This window comes from Catharus ustulatus, chromosome 12 (assembly GCF_009819885.2).
Source record: "Catharus ustulatus isolate bCatUst1 chromosome 12, bCatUst1.pri.v2, whole genome shotgun sequence".
NCBI lineage: Eukaryota > Metazoa > Chordata > Aves > Passeriformes > Turdidae > Catharus > Catharus ustulatus.
In genome coordinates, this window is record NC_046232.1 from 21,600,178 (window position 1) to 21,615,925 (window position 15,748).

A 15,748-nucleotide genomic window follows, 5' to 3' on the forward strand; every position below is an offset into this window, starting at 1 on the left:
TAGTCCGATTAAAAACTTCGTTGTGAACCATGTCAGGCACGGGTCTCGGCGCTGTGCCCGGCACTGCTCGGTGTGCGGGATAAACCGAGCGCCTGGCTCAGTGCTCCCTCTGCTCCGCTCTGTTGGTGCCTTTGGCCTCGCTGAAAGCGCTGCTGGAATAGACTGAGCTGAACTTCAGCTGCCTGGCTGCGAGCACCTTGAGCGCCTGTGTTACCAGGGATTCTCTGATACACCATGTCCAAATAGCCCTAAAATAGGTGATGATTTGGTTCTGAAACAATTAAATGGCCATGATAAGAGCGCAGCTTTCACCATTTTAAAGTATGGAATTAACCTTAATGCAAACTGCCCTTGTAACAGTGGCAGTAGCTCTCTGTGTGTCACTGGTCATGCAAAGGGCCAGAGCTTTCAGGGTTGGGGTCTTTGGACTGGCTGGTTGGTTGGTTGTAGGGCCATCAGTAGTTTCAGGTAGTTTCTACAAGACTTTGCCACCATTAGTGTTTTAAAATACCAGCTATGTGTATACTTAGATCCTGCACGTGGCCTGGCTTGGCTAGGCTGTGGTCTCTAAGCTGGATCCTGCTTGCAGGCTTTCTGCATGCCAGAGTAACCCGAATTCCTGCCACTAGCAATACCATGAGCCACATTCCTGTCCATCAGCCCGGCAGTAGAGACACTGCACCTGCACGTGCACCTTTTGTTTAAAAACCAAAATGAAACAAAATCCTGATGTGCAAACACACTCTTTGGTTGGTTAATGCCACACTGAGTACAAACTTAATATAAGACCTAATCACATCTTCACACCTTAAATGTGTGGTACCTCAAAAGCAGGAACGAAAAATCTCTTTGTAAGTACCCTTGTCTGAACAGCGCCGGAACGATCTGCTGGGGAACCAGGAAACAATTACCATTTCTTATCACTAATACAGGGCAGTCTAGGGAGCTAAATCAGTCCCAGGCCATCAGAGGCAAGGTCTGTGGCTCCATTTATGGTTGTGTGTCAGCAGATTTGGATTGCTCATTGGGTAATTATGGTAACCTTTGGTATGACTGTGCAGCAGATCACAACTGCCCTTCTTGGAAGTGCAGCAGGGAAATCTTTAGCTGCAGTGGCTGGCATGTACTTCCTCCTGTATTTGTGACAGGACTACCAACCCTGAATATTCTGACTCAAAGCCAGAATTGTACTTAGCTTTTGTGTGCATATGCCAGAGGCACATTAGTGCTCATCTCCCTTGGACAACACAGTTGGCAGCATTAACGCTGAATTTTCTTGCTGTGATTAATGAGAGATGGGACCCATAGCACTCTCTGCAACTGGGAACTGGGCAAAATGCATGGGTGGCTTCCATAGCTCAGCAGTCAACAGGGACAGAACCATCAGCATGCTGTGGTTGGTGTGAAAAGTGTGGGCTCTGTGCTGTGCAGGAGCCTGCCAGAGTTCCACAATGGCAATTGCCACCCTCCTGGCATATGAGCCCCATGCCAGTTCAACAGTAGAGCTGGCTCAGGTAGGGTGGACAAACTTCTGTCACTGCCCTAGATGCCAGAACAGAACTCCACTTGCCTGTGTCCATTTAAGAGCAACAGTCAGTTTTTGATGCCTTAGTTAGCCCTGTAGCTAAAATTTCTGTTTTATCAAGAGTCTGTAGTTGCTTGGTATAAGTCTATGGTAAGGGATCTGCTTTTAACAAAAACTAGGAAAAGGTTCTGGTTAACCCTCTCTCTACACCTGAAATTGTGAGGCTTTCGTTATTAGCACCATGGGCATGCCTGTACTGTCAGTGGCTGTTGGGTTCATTAAGGCTCTGAGTTTTCACCTGATGTGAGTATGGTGTGTCATGGCTTTGAAACAGAGCTATTGAGCAAGGAAAAAGCTTTTTCTCTGGGATAGGAGGAGGAATATAGAAAAGTTCTTGCTTTCTGAGTTCTTAGGGCAAAGGTTTTCCTGCTGCTTTATCTTTTTTTTTTCCAGGAGGGAGGGGAGAGTGAGAGATTGGAGAAAATAACCCTCCTCTTCCTTTTGCATGGTTTACTTCACTTCATTAAATCAGCAGTCATTGAGCTGATAGTGTCACCTGCTAAGGGGTGATTCTGCACTGATGTGCTGAGGCAGCAGGACACAGGCATGAAAATGGTTCCTGAGTATGTTGGGAATCCTACTCCTGTCCTCCTCTGGAGATAGCAGGGCTCTGTGGAGTCACAGTAAATGCCTCCATACCCTGGTCTGCCAGCAGTGTTCCCCCCACTAGCAGCGAGCACTGATGGTGAGTATCAGCTCTGGCTCTTGCTGCTCGAGACATTTCAGTGCTGGGTGTGTGCTGTGCTTTGAGGATTTTGTGGGAGCAGCAGCACTGGGCTCGGTGCACGGGACTAAGATGGAAGAGATTGTCCTTGGTGTGGTATGTACAGAGTCCACGCTTGCTGTGTTTCCTGTTGGATCCAGCAGTGGGTCCTTACGCAGGAGGAATGCTTTTGGCTATTTTATAATTAGGAAAAACGCAGTGAAAGATACCTGCTTGGTACTGTGGGTGCAGCTTCGGTCAGCGGCGAGCAGTTGTGTCCTAGGCACGTGCAGGTCAGTTGAATGGTGTGTTCAGACTGTCCCTCTGGGGCAGGCAGTGCAGCTCTCGGTGGTGACAGTGGAGGACGTGCTCCTTTCCTGGTGTTTCTAACTCAGCATATTCAGCAGTTGGTCAAAGCAGCTGATTGTTCCACTCTGCACTGGTCACCGCACTAAGCCTGAGTTCAAGAAACACGTGGATAATGCTCTCAGGCACATGGTGGGGTTCTTGGGATGTCTGTTCAGGGTCAGGAGCTGGACTCAGTCTGGATGGATCCCTTCCAGCTTGGTGTATTCTGTGATTCTGTGCCATCTTGCAAACCCGGACACCCTGACCTGCTACCCAAACTGTTGCTGACGCTCCCTCTGTGTCCTCTTTCCCTGACTTTGAGTTTTCACTTGTTTTTCCTCCTCCCTGCAAACTCCTACACCTCTCAAACTATTCTCTCTGTTACTGTAGGTCTTCTTGAGCTGAAATGATGAAAATTGGCAATTGGAAAATCACTGTCACTGACCTGAGCTTTGTCCTGACTTCTGGAGTCCCAGTTGATGTCGTTGAGCATATGAGTCTGCAAGAGTGTCCCCTGTCCCTGTCCACGATTTAGGCAGTGGCTGGACATGCATCACTGTAAGGGTTACACTGTTTCAGTGCTGGTGGTGACACTGTCCCAGTGCGAGGGGGTTCATTGAAAAATGGAGCTGCTTATCTAAAATGATCCAAAATTCCAGATCCCCTCCCACCCTGAGAGTGTCTTCCTGTTCCCTCTTTTTGTGCTGGGTAGCAATGTCCCTGGGTTCCCTCATGCTGGATCAGTCCCTGCCCTCCCCACCATCACTTGCTTTCGTCATGCAGCTGGCCCTGGGATCACCCTGCATCTGACCTCTCTCTCCCTTTTGCACTCTGTGATTCCAGAGCGGGATGGTCGGCCACCAAAGCTGCAATGTCGTCCCTGACGACCTCCAGTGAGGGAGAGAACTCTGCTCCCAGGTTTGTTGTCGGTTCCAGAGATGATGAGACAGAATTTCTGGGATCAAACATGAAGACAGATGAAACTGATTTCTTTGAAGATGATGAAGAGGAGGAGTCGGTAAGGAGATCCCGGCGTTCTGGGCTGGGGCACCTGTGCAGAATCCCTGGGTCTCAACCAGGTTTTGCCTGGTTGCTGCTGGGGCTGCAGGTAGTTGGGACTGCAGGGGACACAGCACCTGGCACAGCCGTGGGACAGCAAGTGGCATTTATGACAGGACACATTACGTCATTCTGCTGTGCTCACTGCCTCAGGAAATCCATCCCTTTTGCTTGCAGGTCTGATTGGGGAAAACTAGTGGATTTCTTTGTTCTGGAGACTTAACCTGACACTCCTGTAAACCTTTCTGTTTCACCAGGGAAATTTTTGAGGAAAACTCTGGCACCTGTGAAAAGGGCAGAGGTGTCTCTACAGAAAGAAAACATTCTTTTTTTTCTGTAACCTCCAAGAACAGGATGCAGTAAAAACGATCTCTAGCTCCTGACTGCTTTTGGCTCCTGTTCAGTGCTATATTAAATGCTACTAAACTGATCTCTGTCTTCCTCTCTGTCAGCCACCAGAACGGCAGATTGTGGTGGGAATCTGTGCCATGACCAAAAAGTCCAAGTCAAAGCCCATGACACAGATTCTGGAACGTCTGTGCAAGTTCGAGTACATCACTGTGGTGATCATGGGGGAAGATGTTATTCTGAATGAACCGGTGGAGAACTGGCCCTCTTGTGACTGCCTGATATCCTTCCACTCCAAAGGTAACACATCTATAGCAGTCCTTGGCCTGCTTGAGCTGTGAGCAAGGGAGTTTCCTTTCAGCCTTGCCCTCTGTCCTCACCCTGTATTTCAGGATTCCCCCTGGATAAGGCAGTTGCTTATGCCAAGCTGTGCAAGCCATTTCTGATCAACGACCTTGATATGCAGTATTACATCCAGGACAGGTGGGTGTCTGTGAGCCACTGAAGCCCCTTCCCTCTTCCTCTGATTCTTCTCAGCATGCTGTGGAAACTTCATTTTTCTGGTCTCAAGGGAGTGAGAGGAGGAGGAAGGGGACCTTAACAGTGGCTTTTTGAGGTTTCTCCAAAATATGGAGGGGAATAATGGCTTTGAGGGTAAAACCACTGAGACCATGTAAAACCATGCTTTGTTTTCTGGTGTAAATGTCTTGTAAGGAGTGGCTGGGATGTAGAGAGTAGAAGAATTCTCACAGAACAAGGCTGCCATGACTAAAGCAAAAAAAGGCTAGTCTCTAAGCAGGAAAGCCAAGTGGTGAGATGAGGCTCTGGGTCAGAAACAGAGAGCAAGGATGGGTCAGAATCTATGGAATGTGTGCTGGTCAGACAAGTGAGGTTTCTCAGTCACCCGTTGGTGGAGGCTACAAGCGGCCACGTACTTCTCTTACACCTAGGCTGCTTTGGCTGTGTGTGAGTAGGGCTCCTAACAGAACCTAAACTTCCTGCCCTGTCTTTGGGGTGGTGAGCAGTGTTATGTGGGTGCTGGCAGGCATCCCAAGGTGTAATTTGTGAAAGAACTGGGGTTTTCCCCTTGACACAGGATGAAAGAAGGCTCCTTCTGCTTCTGCCAGGGCTGGACACTGGGCAGCTTGGCATGACAGGGCACTCTCCAAGAGGGCAGGTCTGGGTGGGTGGTGTGTACTGGGTATGCTGCTGTGCTTTGGGGACGTGCTGATAATTGAGCATCCATGTTTAGGCCAGGTAGAGATTTACTCCAAGGCATCTGTGTCCAGAGCAGGACTGAGGCAAACCCCACAGCCTGTAGGACTCATCCAGAGAGCATATGCTGAGAAGTACCTGCGGTCTGTGTTGATGCTTTTTTGTGTTCATCTGGCTGTGTTCTTCATCAGTGGGAGTGAAGTCTTTCCCTTGATGCGTACTGAGGACCTTCTAAACTCTTCTTGACGCTGCTTCTGTCCTCTCCAGGCGTGAAGTGTATCGGATCCTTCAAGAAGAGGGAATAGACCTTCCCCGCTATGCTGTGCTCAATCGAGATCCTGACAGACCAGAAGGTCAGTGTCCAAGCTCTGCTGTTTAAGATAGTCTGCAGAGGACAGATACCTTCAGTCACCTCAAAGAGGCCTGACTCATGAGTCTTTTTGGTTTTTCACGGGCAAAGGTCCCAACAGCAAAGGTGTCTGATGGCCCTGAAGGGGCTGTGGCTCTGCACTGGGACTGTCTCACCTTTCCTGATGTGCTGCTGCTGTACTCTGTCTTTAGAGTGCAACTTGGTGGAAGGAGAGGACCATGTGGAGGTGAACGGAGCAGTTTTCCCAAAGCCATTTGTAGAGAAGCCGGTCAGTGCTGAAGACCACAACGTGTACATTTACTACCCGACCTCGGCAGGCGGGGGCAGCCAGCGCCTCTTCCGAAAGGTGAGCAGGGGTCTCCAGAGTTGGTGTTGGAACCAGCAGATCTGACACCCACGTGGCTTCAGGAAGGAGTGTTGGGGCAGGTGAACGGGAAAGGAAGGTTTTGTGTTGGGGAAGTTGAGACCTTCTTAGAACTTTTTAGCTCTACCCCATCTACCTGGGAACCATGGAAGGATGTGTTTTAGTGGTAGTGCTTGCTGATTTCACCTCCCCATCCTCTGGGTGGTCCTTATCCTGTAGTCAGGCAGCACTGTGTCCTGTTCTGAATTGCGTGCTGATTTTTCCTGGGTTTATCAAGATTAATTTTTCAAAAATCCTATCATTCTTTCCCTTCCCATTTAGTGTAGCTTGCACACATGATAAAAGCTGTATTTATTCCTAGATTCCACAGGAAATCTGTCCTTACTCACTTCCTCCACTTTGCCAGTGAACAGTTACAGCTGTGATGTGTCTTTTTTCCAGTCAGTTACACATCTGCCATTAATAACCCTAAAATGATTGTTCTCTTAGGTAAGATACAGATATGCCTCTAGAGGCTGTGTCCAAAGCCTTACTAAAAATGAAAACAACATCATCCTCGATGTTGATAAAGTCAGTCATGGTCCTAGAAGGAAGTTGAATGGATTATCACCTGTCATAATTTATTTTCATTTGCATATTAATTAGGCTCCTTACTTTGTAGGTCTTTGTTCACTTTTCTTTTTGTTCCATATCCTTGAAGTGATTGGAGACAAGTTGATGGTCTATAGTAATTTTTCTCCTCTTTAAAGCCTGGAAAATGAGATACCTGCTGCCTGCATTTTAGTCTCTTTTGTCCTCCATAAATAAGTGTGCCGTAATGGCTGGGAGGCCTGAGATGCTAATCAGTTAAGTCTGCTAAATTCTCCACATATGGGATGAAACTTCTGCTTTTCTGCTTCCATCTAAGACAAGGATCCCTGTGCTGTGCCCTGAGGTGTTTGTTCTGTGCTCTCAGATTGGCAGCCGGAGCAGTGTGTACTCCCCAGAGAGCAGTGTGAGGAAGACAGGCTCCTACATTTACGAGGAGTTCATGCCTACGGATGGCACTGACGTGAAGGTAAGGAAAAGCCTGGAAAGATGCTTTCCTTTGTCAAGCCCAGGGGAGCTGAAGGTTTAGCAGTTCTGCTAGTCCTGCTTGGGCTCTGGAATGTATCTTTAAGCTTTGAGGTGCTGACTGTGCAGTTTTGGCCCCAAAGCAGGGAGCAGGTGCTCTGTAGATCACACAGGAGGAATGTGTGAGACCCTCTCCTCTCCTTTTCTGTGTCTGCAGCAGAAATACCTTCTGGAAGCTGCAGTTAGTCTTGGTGGCTATGTCAGGTGTAACCCACTCTGTTTCCAGGTGTAACCCACTCTGTTTCCAGGTGTAACTCACTCTGTTTCCAGGTGTAACCCATTCTCTTTCCAGGTGTACACTGTTGGGCCGGACTATGCCCACGCAGAGGCTCGCAAATCCCCTGCTTTGGATGGGAAAGTGGAACGGGACAGCGAAGGGAAGGAAATTCGTTACCCAGTCATGCTGACTGCCATGGAGAAGCTCGTTGCCCGTAAAGTCTGTGTAGCCTTTAAGGTCTGTATTTTCTTTGCTGTGCAAGGCAGGACTCTACAGATTTCTGATTTATGTCAGGGTTGGTCTGATGGCAGTCCTCCATGCCTGATGCCAGTTGCTGGTCCTGCTGGCTGTGGCAGTTTGCTGGGCAGAGGTGACTGGGAAGGCAACAGGGCCTGCAGCAGATGCCCTCTAGGCTGGCAGTGCCTGGTGTCCCACATACATCTGAGCATTTAATACTGCATCCTGAGCATGCTGCTCTCGTCTGACCTGTGCTCATTCTGTCTTGACTATTTCCTGCCTTTGTTTATCTGGAAAATTTGGTCTTGCTTTCTTGGTTTTCTTTTTCTTTTTGCATTTTGATACTTGTGTTTGGTTCTTTTGTTTGTTTGGGCTTTTTGTTTATCTGGTTTTGGTTTTTTTTTCAGTTTTTGGGTTTTTTTAAAATAATATGGCTCTGGTGCAAATTGATATTTTATTTTACATCTGGGTAGAGTATGAGTCCAGGTATGGTTCCATGACATGTTCAGCAGTGTCAGCTGAAGAAGCACTGGACTCCTTGTTCCTGCCTCACTGCATCTGGCACCCCATGCAGTTGGGCTGATGCAGATTTGGTTCATTTCTTAGCTTGAAGCCTTTTTCATTTAGTGATGGGTGTCTTTTGCCTGCAGCACTTTGTGCTGGTCAGTCTGGTTCAAGATGATTTGATTTGAAAGGAAGAGCAGGATATCCAGGAGCTGCTCTGTTTCAGGCTTTTAGAGCTCTGGCAAGTCAGGGGTTGACCTGGCTTCATCTGATGGGGTTTGTGGTTAGGCCTTTGGTACAGCAGTGGGGGTGTAAAGGTCTGGCTGATGCATGTCTTCACTCTTGTTCTAGGCTTGTGAGGTGGGCATGGAGTGGAGGATGGCTGCAGCATCAGCAGGGCTGAACTGGGCAGCGTTGGCTGCTGTGCCCCACTGTGTCTAAGTCTCATATCCTCTGCTTCCTCCTGCAGCAAACCGTGTGTGGGTTCGACCTCCTGCGGGCCAATGGCCACTCTTTTGTTTGTGATGTGAACGGCTTCAGCTTTGTGAAGAACTCCATGAAGTATTATGATGACTGTGCCAAAATCCTTGGGTATGAGCAATCTGAGTTTTGATGAGATGGTAAGGTAACGCATGGCAAAGTAAAATGAAGTGTGGAGTCCTGGTCAGTATGTCAGAGAAGTCTGCAGGTGGTTCATGTGAGTCATTTGTTCAGCAGGAGAAAGCTTGACTCTTGGAGGAAAAGGTTGTTTTCAGCCCCTGGAGCTCCTGCCTGCATTGGCATTAGGTGTCTTTGTCTACAGCTAGATGTATCTTCCAGGACTTTTCATTGCATGCTAAGCCCAGTTGTGGTATTTGTGGTGTGGGGGAAACTGGTATCCCTGTGGGGTACCCTAACTAGCCCACAGTGTGATAGGTGTCTGCAGTGGAAGGGAGGGGAAATTCTGTGGCTGTCTTCGCACGTTTCAGCAGGTCTGCTAAGGAGGAGGTGGAGAACCTAGGAAATGGATTTTCTTGTGAGTGTTGTATTTTGATTTCTTCCAGAAATATAATCATGAGGGAGTTGGCTCCCCAGTTTCATATCCCCTGGTCCATCCCAACAGAGGCAGAAGACATCCCCATTGTCCCCACAACTTCAGGCACCATGTGAGTACCTGCCATCTTCTCAAAAGGATGCCAGTGATGGCTACATGAGGGACAAGGTATGAAAAACCTTGTCAAAGGGCCTGACACAGCTAGCAGCATTGCATCCTCCAGCTGCTGCTTGCAACCCTGAAATGCCTGTGGAAAGGCTTAGCTATGCACATGGATGTTGTGACAGGTTGGAGATTAGTTCTAGGTTTGATGAATGCAGATGAGCAGTAACTGAAGAAATTACAGAAACTGCTCACATGGCTTTCAGAGGGTCCAAATTCTTCATCAGGACAGGAAACAGATCAGGACAGATGCTGTAGCTGGCTGCTACATGGAGAAAGTGCATGTTGAGCTACCAGTGCAATAGGTGGAAACACTTGGCTGAAATATCCACATTACCCACATGCTTGGCAGCCCCTCATTTGATACCTTTGGCCTTACCTTTGGCCTTTTCTAGCACATAAGGCTAAAAGACCAAAGGCAAGTTTCTTTGTGATCCTCACCATACCTGTACACTGGTGTGAAACCACCCACCTTGGTAGTGTCTGCAGAGCTTTGATTCCCTCTGCAGCTGTAGCACTTGGGTCTGGTTTAGTCTGGGAGAAATTCTATCGCTACTGAGGAAAGCAGCTGTCAGAAGAATGGAACTGAAAGAACATGGGAAGGTACTTCCTGGTGGCAGCTCTGGAGTGTAGGGGTGCATTTCTCATGTCTGCCTTGTGTCTGCCCAGGATGGAGCTTCGCTGTGTTATTGCAGTCATCCGTCATGGGGATCGCACCCCAAAGCAGAAGATGAAGATGGAAGTGAAGCATCCCCGGTAAGAGCCAGGGGAAGAGGCCTGTTCTCTAGAGCAGGAGCAGAGGACTGAGTGCATAGGAGGCAGTGCTTTTTCCTGGCCCATCCAAGCAAATGCTTTCTGACCAGTTGAGAGAGCCCCCCTTCCCCACAAGGATCCTGACACCCTCTCTGTGAACACTGGGAGATTGAAGGTGTGATAGTGCTGAAAAGGGAAGTGCCCCACTAAATGGGAAACTAGTGTCTGCTTGCTGGTTGTATTTTGAAGAACACTTGTTTTTTTCAGAATTTCTGAAGCACAGGGAAGAGCCAACAGCCTGCTGGTTCTCCCTGAAGAACAGAGACTGAATGCATGTGTAGGGATGACACTCCTTGTATTATTGAAACAGCAGAAAATGGATCAGCATTCTTTGTTGTCTTTTCAGGTTCTTTGAATTATTTGAGAAATATGATGGTTACAAGACAGGAAAGTTGAAGCTGAAGAAACCAGAGCAGCTACAGGTGAGGAAGTACATTTTGGGTGTACTGTGTGGGATATGCAGGTAATAGAGATCCTGGTGCGAGGCATTTCTTTGGGAGGGTGCAAACCTCCAAAAGGGCAACAGTCTGTCACACAGATGCTCCCTTGTCTCATTCTGCACCCTGTGCACGCTCAGCTGGGTGACAGCAGGAGAGCAGAATTAAAACTTCTGCTGCCCGATGCACACTCTGTAGGATGGAGATGACCTGATGCAGCCTGCCCACCAGCTGTGGTTGCCTCTGGTGACAGATGGGTCCACACTGGGGAGTGGGGCAGTTGGAGGTACCGGCTTGGCTCTCAACAGGGCTGTGGCACAGCACAGGGGTGAAGCAAACTACAGCATGAAAGTTTGTCTTGCCTGAGCTGTGTCTTACGAAATGACAAGGCTCTGAGGAGTGTCTGTGTGGACGTGAAGCTGTCAGGAGGCCTTGCAGGAGTACACTGGAGAGTCTGAGGCAGAATTGCTCTGTGCTTTCCAACAGGAGGTGCTGGATATTGCACGGCAGCTTGTGGTGGAGCTGGGAACCCACAGTGATTGTGAAATCGAGGAGAGGAAATCCAAACTGGAACAGCTGAAGAGTGTCTTGGAGATGTAAGCATTCCTGTCTTCGGCCACTGTGGGTTTACCTGAGAGCACGTGATACAGAAATAAGCTGTGCTGCTGGTGGCCAGCTCGTGCCCAGAGATTGGGGTCTTCTCTGTCCCCTGTTAGTAACTGTACGTGTAAGGCACCATGCTCCTCACCTTTTCTCCTTGGCATCAAAACCCTGCTGATCCTTGTCCCAAGTGTGTCTGATGTTTGGCTGAACAACTTGAGACAAAGCTGAGCATTCTTTGCTGCAGGAGAGGAATTGGGGTCCTTGAGGAACTATGTGGATATGAAGCATTTTGATATAATTGGAATAAAACTTGTTTTAAATAAAGTTGTCCTGGTGCCAGAAGTATAGGAAAAAGGAGCTTGGAAAACCTGAGAAGATGTTTGTGTCTTCTGAGGTTTTTTACAGTTGAAATAAAAACTTCTAAAGGAAACCAGGTTTCCTCTCAGCACTGCAGCTAGCTATGGCACACACAGCCAGCATCTGTTCAGGCACAGAGCACAGAGGAGGACTTTCTGCAGTGATTCCCTCCTCTGCTCTTTCTGCTCATTGGAGACATGGTTACCTCAAAGCATCTGTCAGAGTGGTTCCTCCTGTGATCTCATTAATTCACTTGTTAAAGATGTAGATAGACTTTAAAGCCCTGGTGAGGAATGACAGTGCAGAGTGCTCTTGGTAGAAGAGCATGGGAATGGATCTTTGAATTTTGTTTGAGAGAGCTGTTTGGCTTTTTGTGAGATGTGTGCTGGGTCACAGGGAGATGACAAAAATTGTGTTCCATGGCTGTGGGTGTTGTAGCAGAAAGTCCCTTCCCTGTGCTGTAATTCTGCTTTGTACTGCCTGAGGGCCTCTGGGCAAAGGTTAGGTGGAGTTGATTTGTTTCAGTTTTTCCTTCTCCATCCCTTGTGACAGGTATGGACATTTTTCTGGCATTAACCGCAAGGTTCAGTTGACCTATCTGCCTCATGGACATCCAAAAGCTGCGAGTGAAGATGAAGGTAAAGAAACCTGATGGTGCTACCCTGATCTTTCAGCCCAGAGTTCAAGTGTGAGTGCAGCCACCCTGCCTGTATAGGCCCCTGACATGCAAGCAGAATTGGTGACCCGTATCTTATCTTTGCTCACATCATAGGAGGGATTAGGGGGATGCCAGTACATTCTGGTTGCCTCTGCAGGGCTTGCACTTCCAATTTTGGCAATGTCAGATGTCTATACCTTCAAAAACTAGTGACTCTGAATTTTCTACATGCTGATTTGTTTCATTTTGGGTCAGGCTTGTGTTGAGAGCACTCTGCAAGGGGCTGATGACAACCTCTTCTTCCTCCTGCCCCGTCCCTGTGCAAGCTCAGGTGTGAGATCTGATGTGGTGAATACCTGTTTGTCTCCTAGAAGCTCGCCGAGAGTCCTCTCCCTCCCTTCTCCTGGTGCTTAAGTGGGGTGGAGAGCTGACCCCGGCAGGAAGGGTCCAGGCGGAGGAGCTGGGGCGAGCCTTTCGCTGCATGTACCCTGGAGGCCAAGGTGAGCTTGTCCAGGTACCTTTGGTCCTGCCCCGTGGCTGCCAGGCTGCCCAGCCCAGGTCGGGGTTGCTCAGGCATCTGTGGCTATATACAGCCTCTGGGATTAGTTTTCGTTCTTTTGAGTTGGTGTGGTAGGGGTGAGTAATTCAGGTGGGTTTTGCACCCAAGGATCCCTAAGCTGACCAGAGAGGTGTGCTGTTAAACTTCAGTGAGTCATGAAACACAGCAGCTTTCCTTACATAATGTGCCAGGATTCAAAAAAGAGGTGGTTCTAATAAGGTGCCTTCTGATGCAGCAAATACAAAATTTATGAATGGTTAATAAGGAATTTAGGTCTAATGTAGAGAACAGAGGAGATCTGTCTTGGAACACAGATAATTCTGCCCTGAGACAGGAGAATAGGGAGGGAACTTCTCCATATTTTCTCCACCATAATGGTGTGATGCTGAAAAGCATCTAATATGCATACAAATCAACAAGAGCTGAAAGGGAAAAAAGAAAACCATGCTGAGATTGCATTTGAGTCAGGAGTAATACACTGCATTGATCCAGCAAGCCCAGTATTGGCTATGCTTGACTTGTATGTTTAATTAATTCAATTTAATTAATTACATTTCAAAATAATTAAGCAAATTTAAATTGGACTGGAGAAGATTTCCTTCTAGAACAAGAAAGAGCTAGGTTTGGTGGAAGAGAGTTGGGTCAGGGGACACTTAAGCAAACTGGACATACATGAACCCAGGGGCCCTGAGGGGCTGCACTCAGTGCAAAGGGAGCAGGCAGGTGTCCCTACAGGGCCACTAGGAGTTCTCTTTGAGAGGCTCTGGGTGTTGGAGGAGGTGCCTGAGGACTGGAGGAGAAGAAATGTTCCTCCTAGCTTCAAAATGACAAGAAGGAGGGCCCAGGGAATGCTGCATTTCTTTGCTACATTTCTAGCTTGTGTACAGTCTATTTTGGATCAGCATAAATTCTGCCAGTGCAAGTGACTCGTTCTCTACATAACTTTGTTGCTACAATAAAATTTGTTTGTCTAAACTGGTATATTCAGCTGATGATTTTGCAGGTGTGAGAATATGAGTGTTGAGGTGTCCGTGGTTGCAGGTGATTATGCTGGTTTCCCTGGCTGTGGCTTGCTCAGGCTGCACAGCACTTACCGCCACGATCTCAAGATCTACGCCTCAGACGAGGGGAGAGTTCAGATGACAGCAGCAGCTTTTGCAAAGGTGTTTCTTCTCTCTTGGGCATCTGTTTGTTCTGGTTCATTAAAATATGCTGGTCATCTTTGACTGGAGGGGATGTTGCTGTAAAACTGCCCTTCAAGGACAGTTGAGATTTCACTTAAGTTGCCTGTGTTCTGGCCATAGAACTACCAGAATTTTTGTAGCTTGGCTTGCACAGGCCTGAAATCTTGTCCTGTGTGCTGTGGCTTTAGGGTCTGCTGGCCCTGGAAGGAGAACTGACCCCCATCCTGGTGCAGATGGTGAAAAGTGCCAACATGAATGGTCTGCTGGACAGTGACAGTGATTCCCTCAGCAGCTGTCAGCACAGAGTGAAGGCACGACTGCATGAAATCATGCAGAAAGATGCTGAGTTCTGTGAAGAGGATTACGAAAAGGTAAAGCACCAGTGTGGCTTCATTGCTCTCTGTATCTGGAAGGAGAATAGCATTGCTTCAGTGGTTTGATGTTAAATGTGTGGTATGTGAGCAGTGGTTTGGTTAGTTTGAGATCAGTTCTGGTCAAAATGAAAGGATATGCATGGAAGTGTGTTTGCCCTTCTTTGAGTGACAGTCCTCAGTGTCCCCTGCTGTCCCCTTCAAGACTGACCATGGTGCCTTCCTCTCCCTTCAGAATTCCAGTTCATTTTGTTCTTGTGAGTATGCTAAAAGAGCTCCCACGTGCTGCTCAGATCAATACCAGCTGCTGTGGGTGGGGAGCGTGCCTTAGTGGATTCTACATCTGTGCTCTGTGCACATGTCAGCGGACCTTTGGGTTACAAATTGTTGTGTGTCGTGTCAGGTTCTGATAGCTGCAGAGAAGAGAGAATGGGCTGCATCCAGCACAGCAGCCAGTGAAAGCACTATTGCTGCTTTTCCAGCAAGTCCTCAAAATACTGCTTTTCCCCGGCTTGGAAATGTCACTACTGGACCAAAATCCTTTTAAGGAACATATTTGTCATCTCAAATAACTACTTAAAATGAAGCCCTTCTGCTCAAGCACAGAAGCAAAATGAGACAAGAGTGGATATTGTAGGTGGAGGGAGGTCTGATCTGATGGGAGCAGTTGTTTACTTGCTCTGAGTTTCATCCTGAGGAGGATTTTAGGACATGCCAGGCTGCTCCTAGGAATAGGCCAGCTTCTTGTGCTCAGCTGGGAGCACAGCTTTTGTCCCAAGCCAGAAAGCAGTACAGCTGCAAAAGGCAGACATTTTGTGTTCCCCGTTTGTGAAGACTAACTAATCTCTGCTGGAATCTTCTTTCAGCTAGCACCTACAGGCAGTGCTTCTCTACTCAACTCCATGACCTTTATCCAGAACCCAGTTGAGGTCTGTAACCAGGTGTTCACCCTGATTGAGAATCTCACCTCCCAAATACGAAAACGTCTGGAAGACCCAAAATCTGCAGGTGAGCAACAGAACTGGAAAGAGTCTGGAAGAGATTAATTTATTGTTACATCTTCAGAGCTCCCAAACACCACTAGGGCTTGTGTTTGTCTGTAGCAAAGAAACTGTGAAGTGTAATTCTGTATGTGCTATTGATGTGGAAGGCTCCACTTTTAATTACTGTTAAAGAGAGCTGTAATGTAGAGGAAATGGTATATGCATCTTGGTTTAGAGTAAATGAAAACAGCAGCAGTATGGTCTGGAGGGGTATGCCTGCGTTGTTTAAGGCCTTTTCTGGAGACTGTAAACAGCAAGTTTTTCAGTCACAATTTTCTCCCCTCAACTTTCCTAGTAACAAGTGCAGAAATTTTACAAAGGCATCCTGAGAACCTGCCATGGGATTTATGGCAGATGTAATCAACCAGACAAACAGTTTCACTGCTTTCAAGTATTTCAGAAGTAGCCTGTTGCTGCAGGTTAACACTCCTGCAACAGGTCCAGTGGCTTTTCCAGACTAGGATT

General features: G+C 47.8%; 1 protein-coding gene across 7 annotated transcripts in view; it reads left to right on the top strand.

Moving 5' to 3' along the window:
* Nucleotides 1-15,748, top strand: part of PPIP5K1 (diphosphoinositol pentakisphosphate kinase 1) — a 41,557-nt gene that overhangs the window by 1,173 nt on the left and 24,636 nt on the right. For 5 of the 7 annotated variants that reach the window (XM_033070897.2, XM_033070896.2, XM_033070899.2 and 2 more), the window contains exons 2-19: nucleotides 3,027-3,194; nucleotides 3,480-3,654; nucleotides 4,148-4,343; nucleotides 4,436-4,526; nucleotides 5,526-5,611; nucleotides 5,820-5,974; nucleotides 6,948-7,049; nucleotides 7,398-7,559; nucleotides 8,533-8,654; nucleotides 9,107-9,208; nucleotides 9,928-10,014; nucleotides 10,418-10,493; nucleotides 10,995-11,104; nucleotides 12,021-12,106; nucleotides 12,498-12,626; nucleotides 13,727-13,848; nucleotides 14,058-14,240; nucleotides 15,107-15,248. In XM_033070897.2, the coding sequence (XP_032926788.1) occupies nucleotides 3,508-3,654; nucleotides 4,148-4,343; nucleotides 4,436-4,526; nucleotides 5,526-5,611; nucleotides 5,820-5,974; nucleotides 6,948-7,049; nucleotides 7,398-7,559; nucleotides 8,533-8,654; nucleotides 9,107-9,208; nucleotides 9,928-10,014; nucleotides 10,418-10,493; nucleotides 10,995-11,104; nucleotides 12,021-12,106; nucleotides 12,498-12,626; nucleotides 13,727-13,848; nucleotides 14,058-14,240; nucleotides 15,107-15,248 (2,098 nt within the window). In that variant the 5' untranslated portion in view covers nucleotides 3,027-3,194; nucleotides 3,480-3,507. The remainder of the gene's footprint in view (nucleotides 1-3,026; nucleotides 3,195-3,479; nucleotides 3,655-4,147; nucleotides 4,344-4,435; nucleotides 4,527-5,525; nucleotides 5,612-5,819; nucleotides 5,975-6,947; nucleotides 7,050-7,397; nucleotides 7,560-8,532; nucleotides 8,655-9,106; nucleotides 9,209-9,927; nucleotides 10,015-10,417; nucleotides 10,494-10,994; nucleotides 11,105-12,020; nucleotides 12,107-12,497; nucleotides 12,627-13,726; nucleotides 13,849-14,057; nucleotides 14,241-15,106; nucleotides 15,249-15,748) is intronic. The other 2 variants (XM_033070898.2, XM_033070902.2) reach the window with 1 other exon arrangement.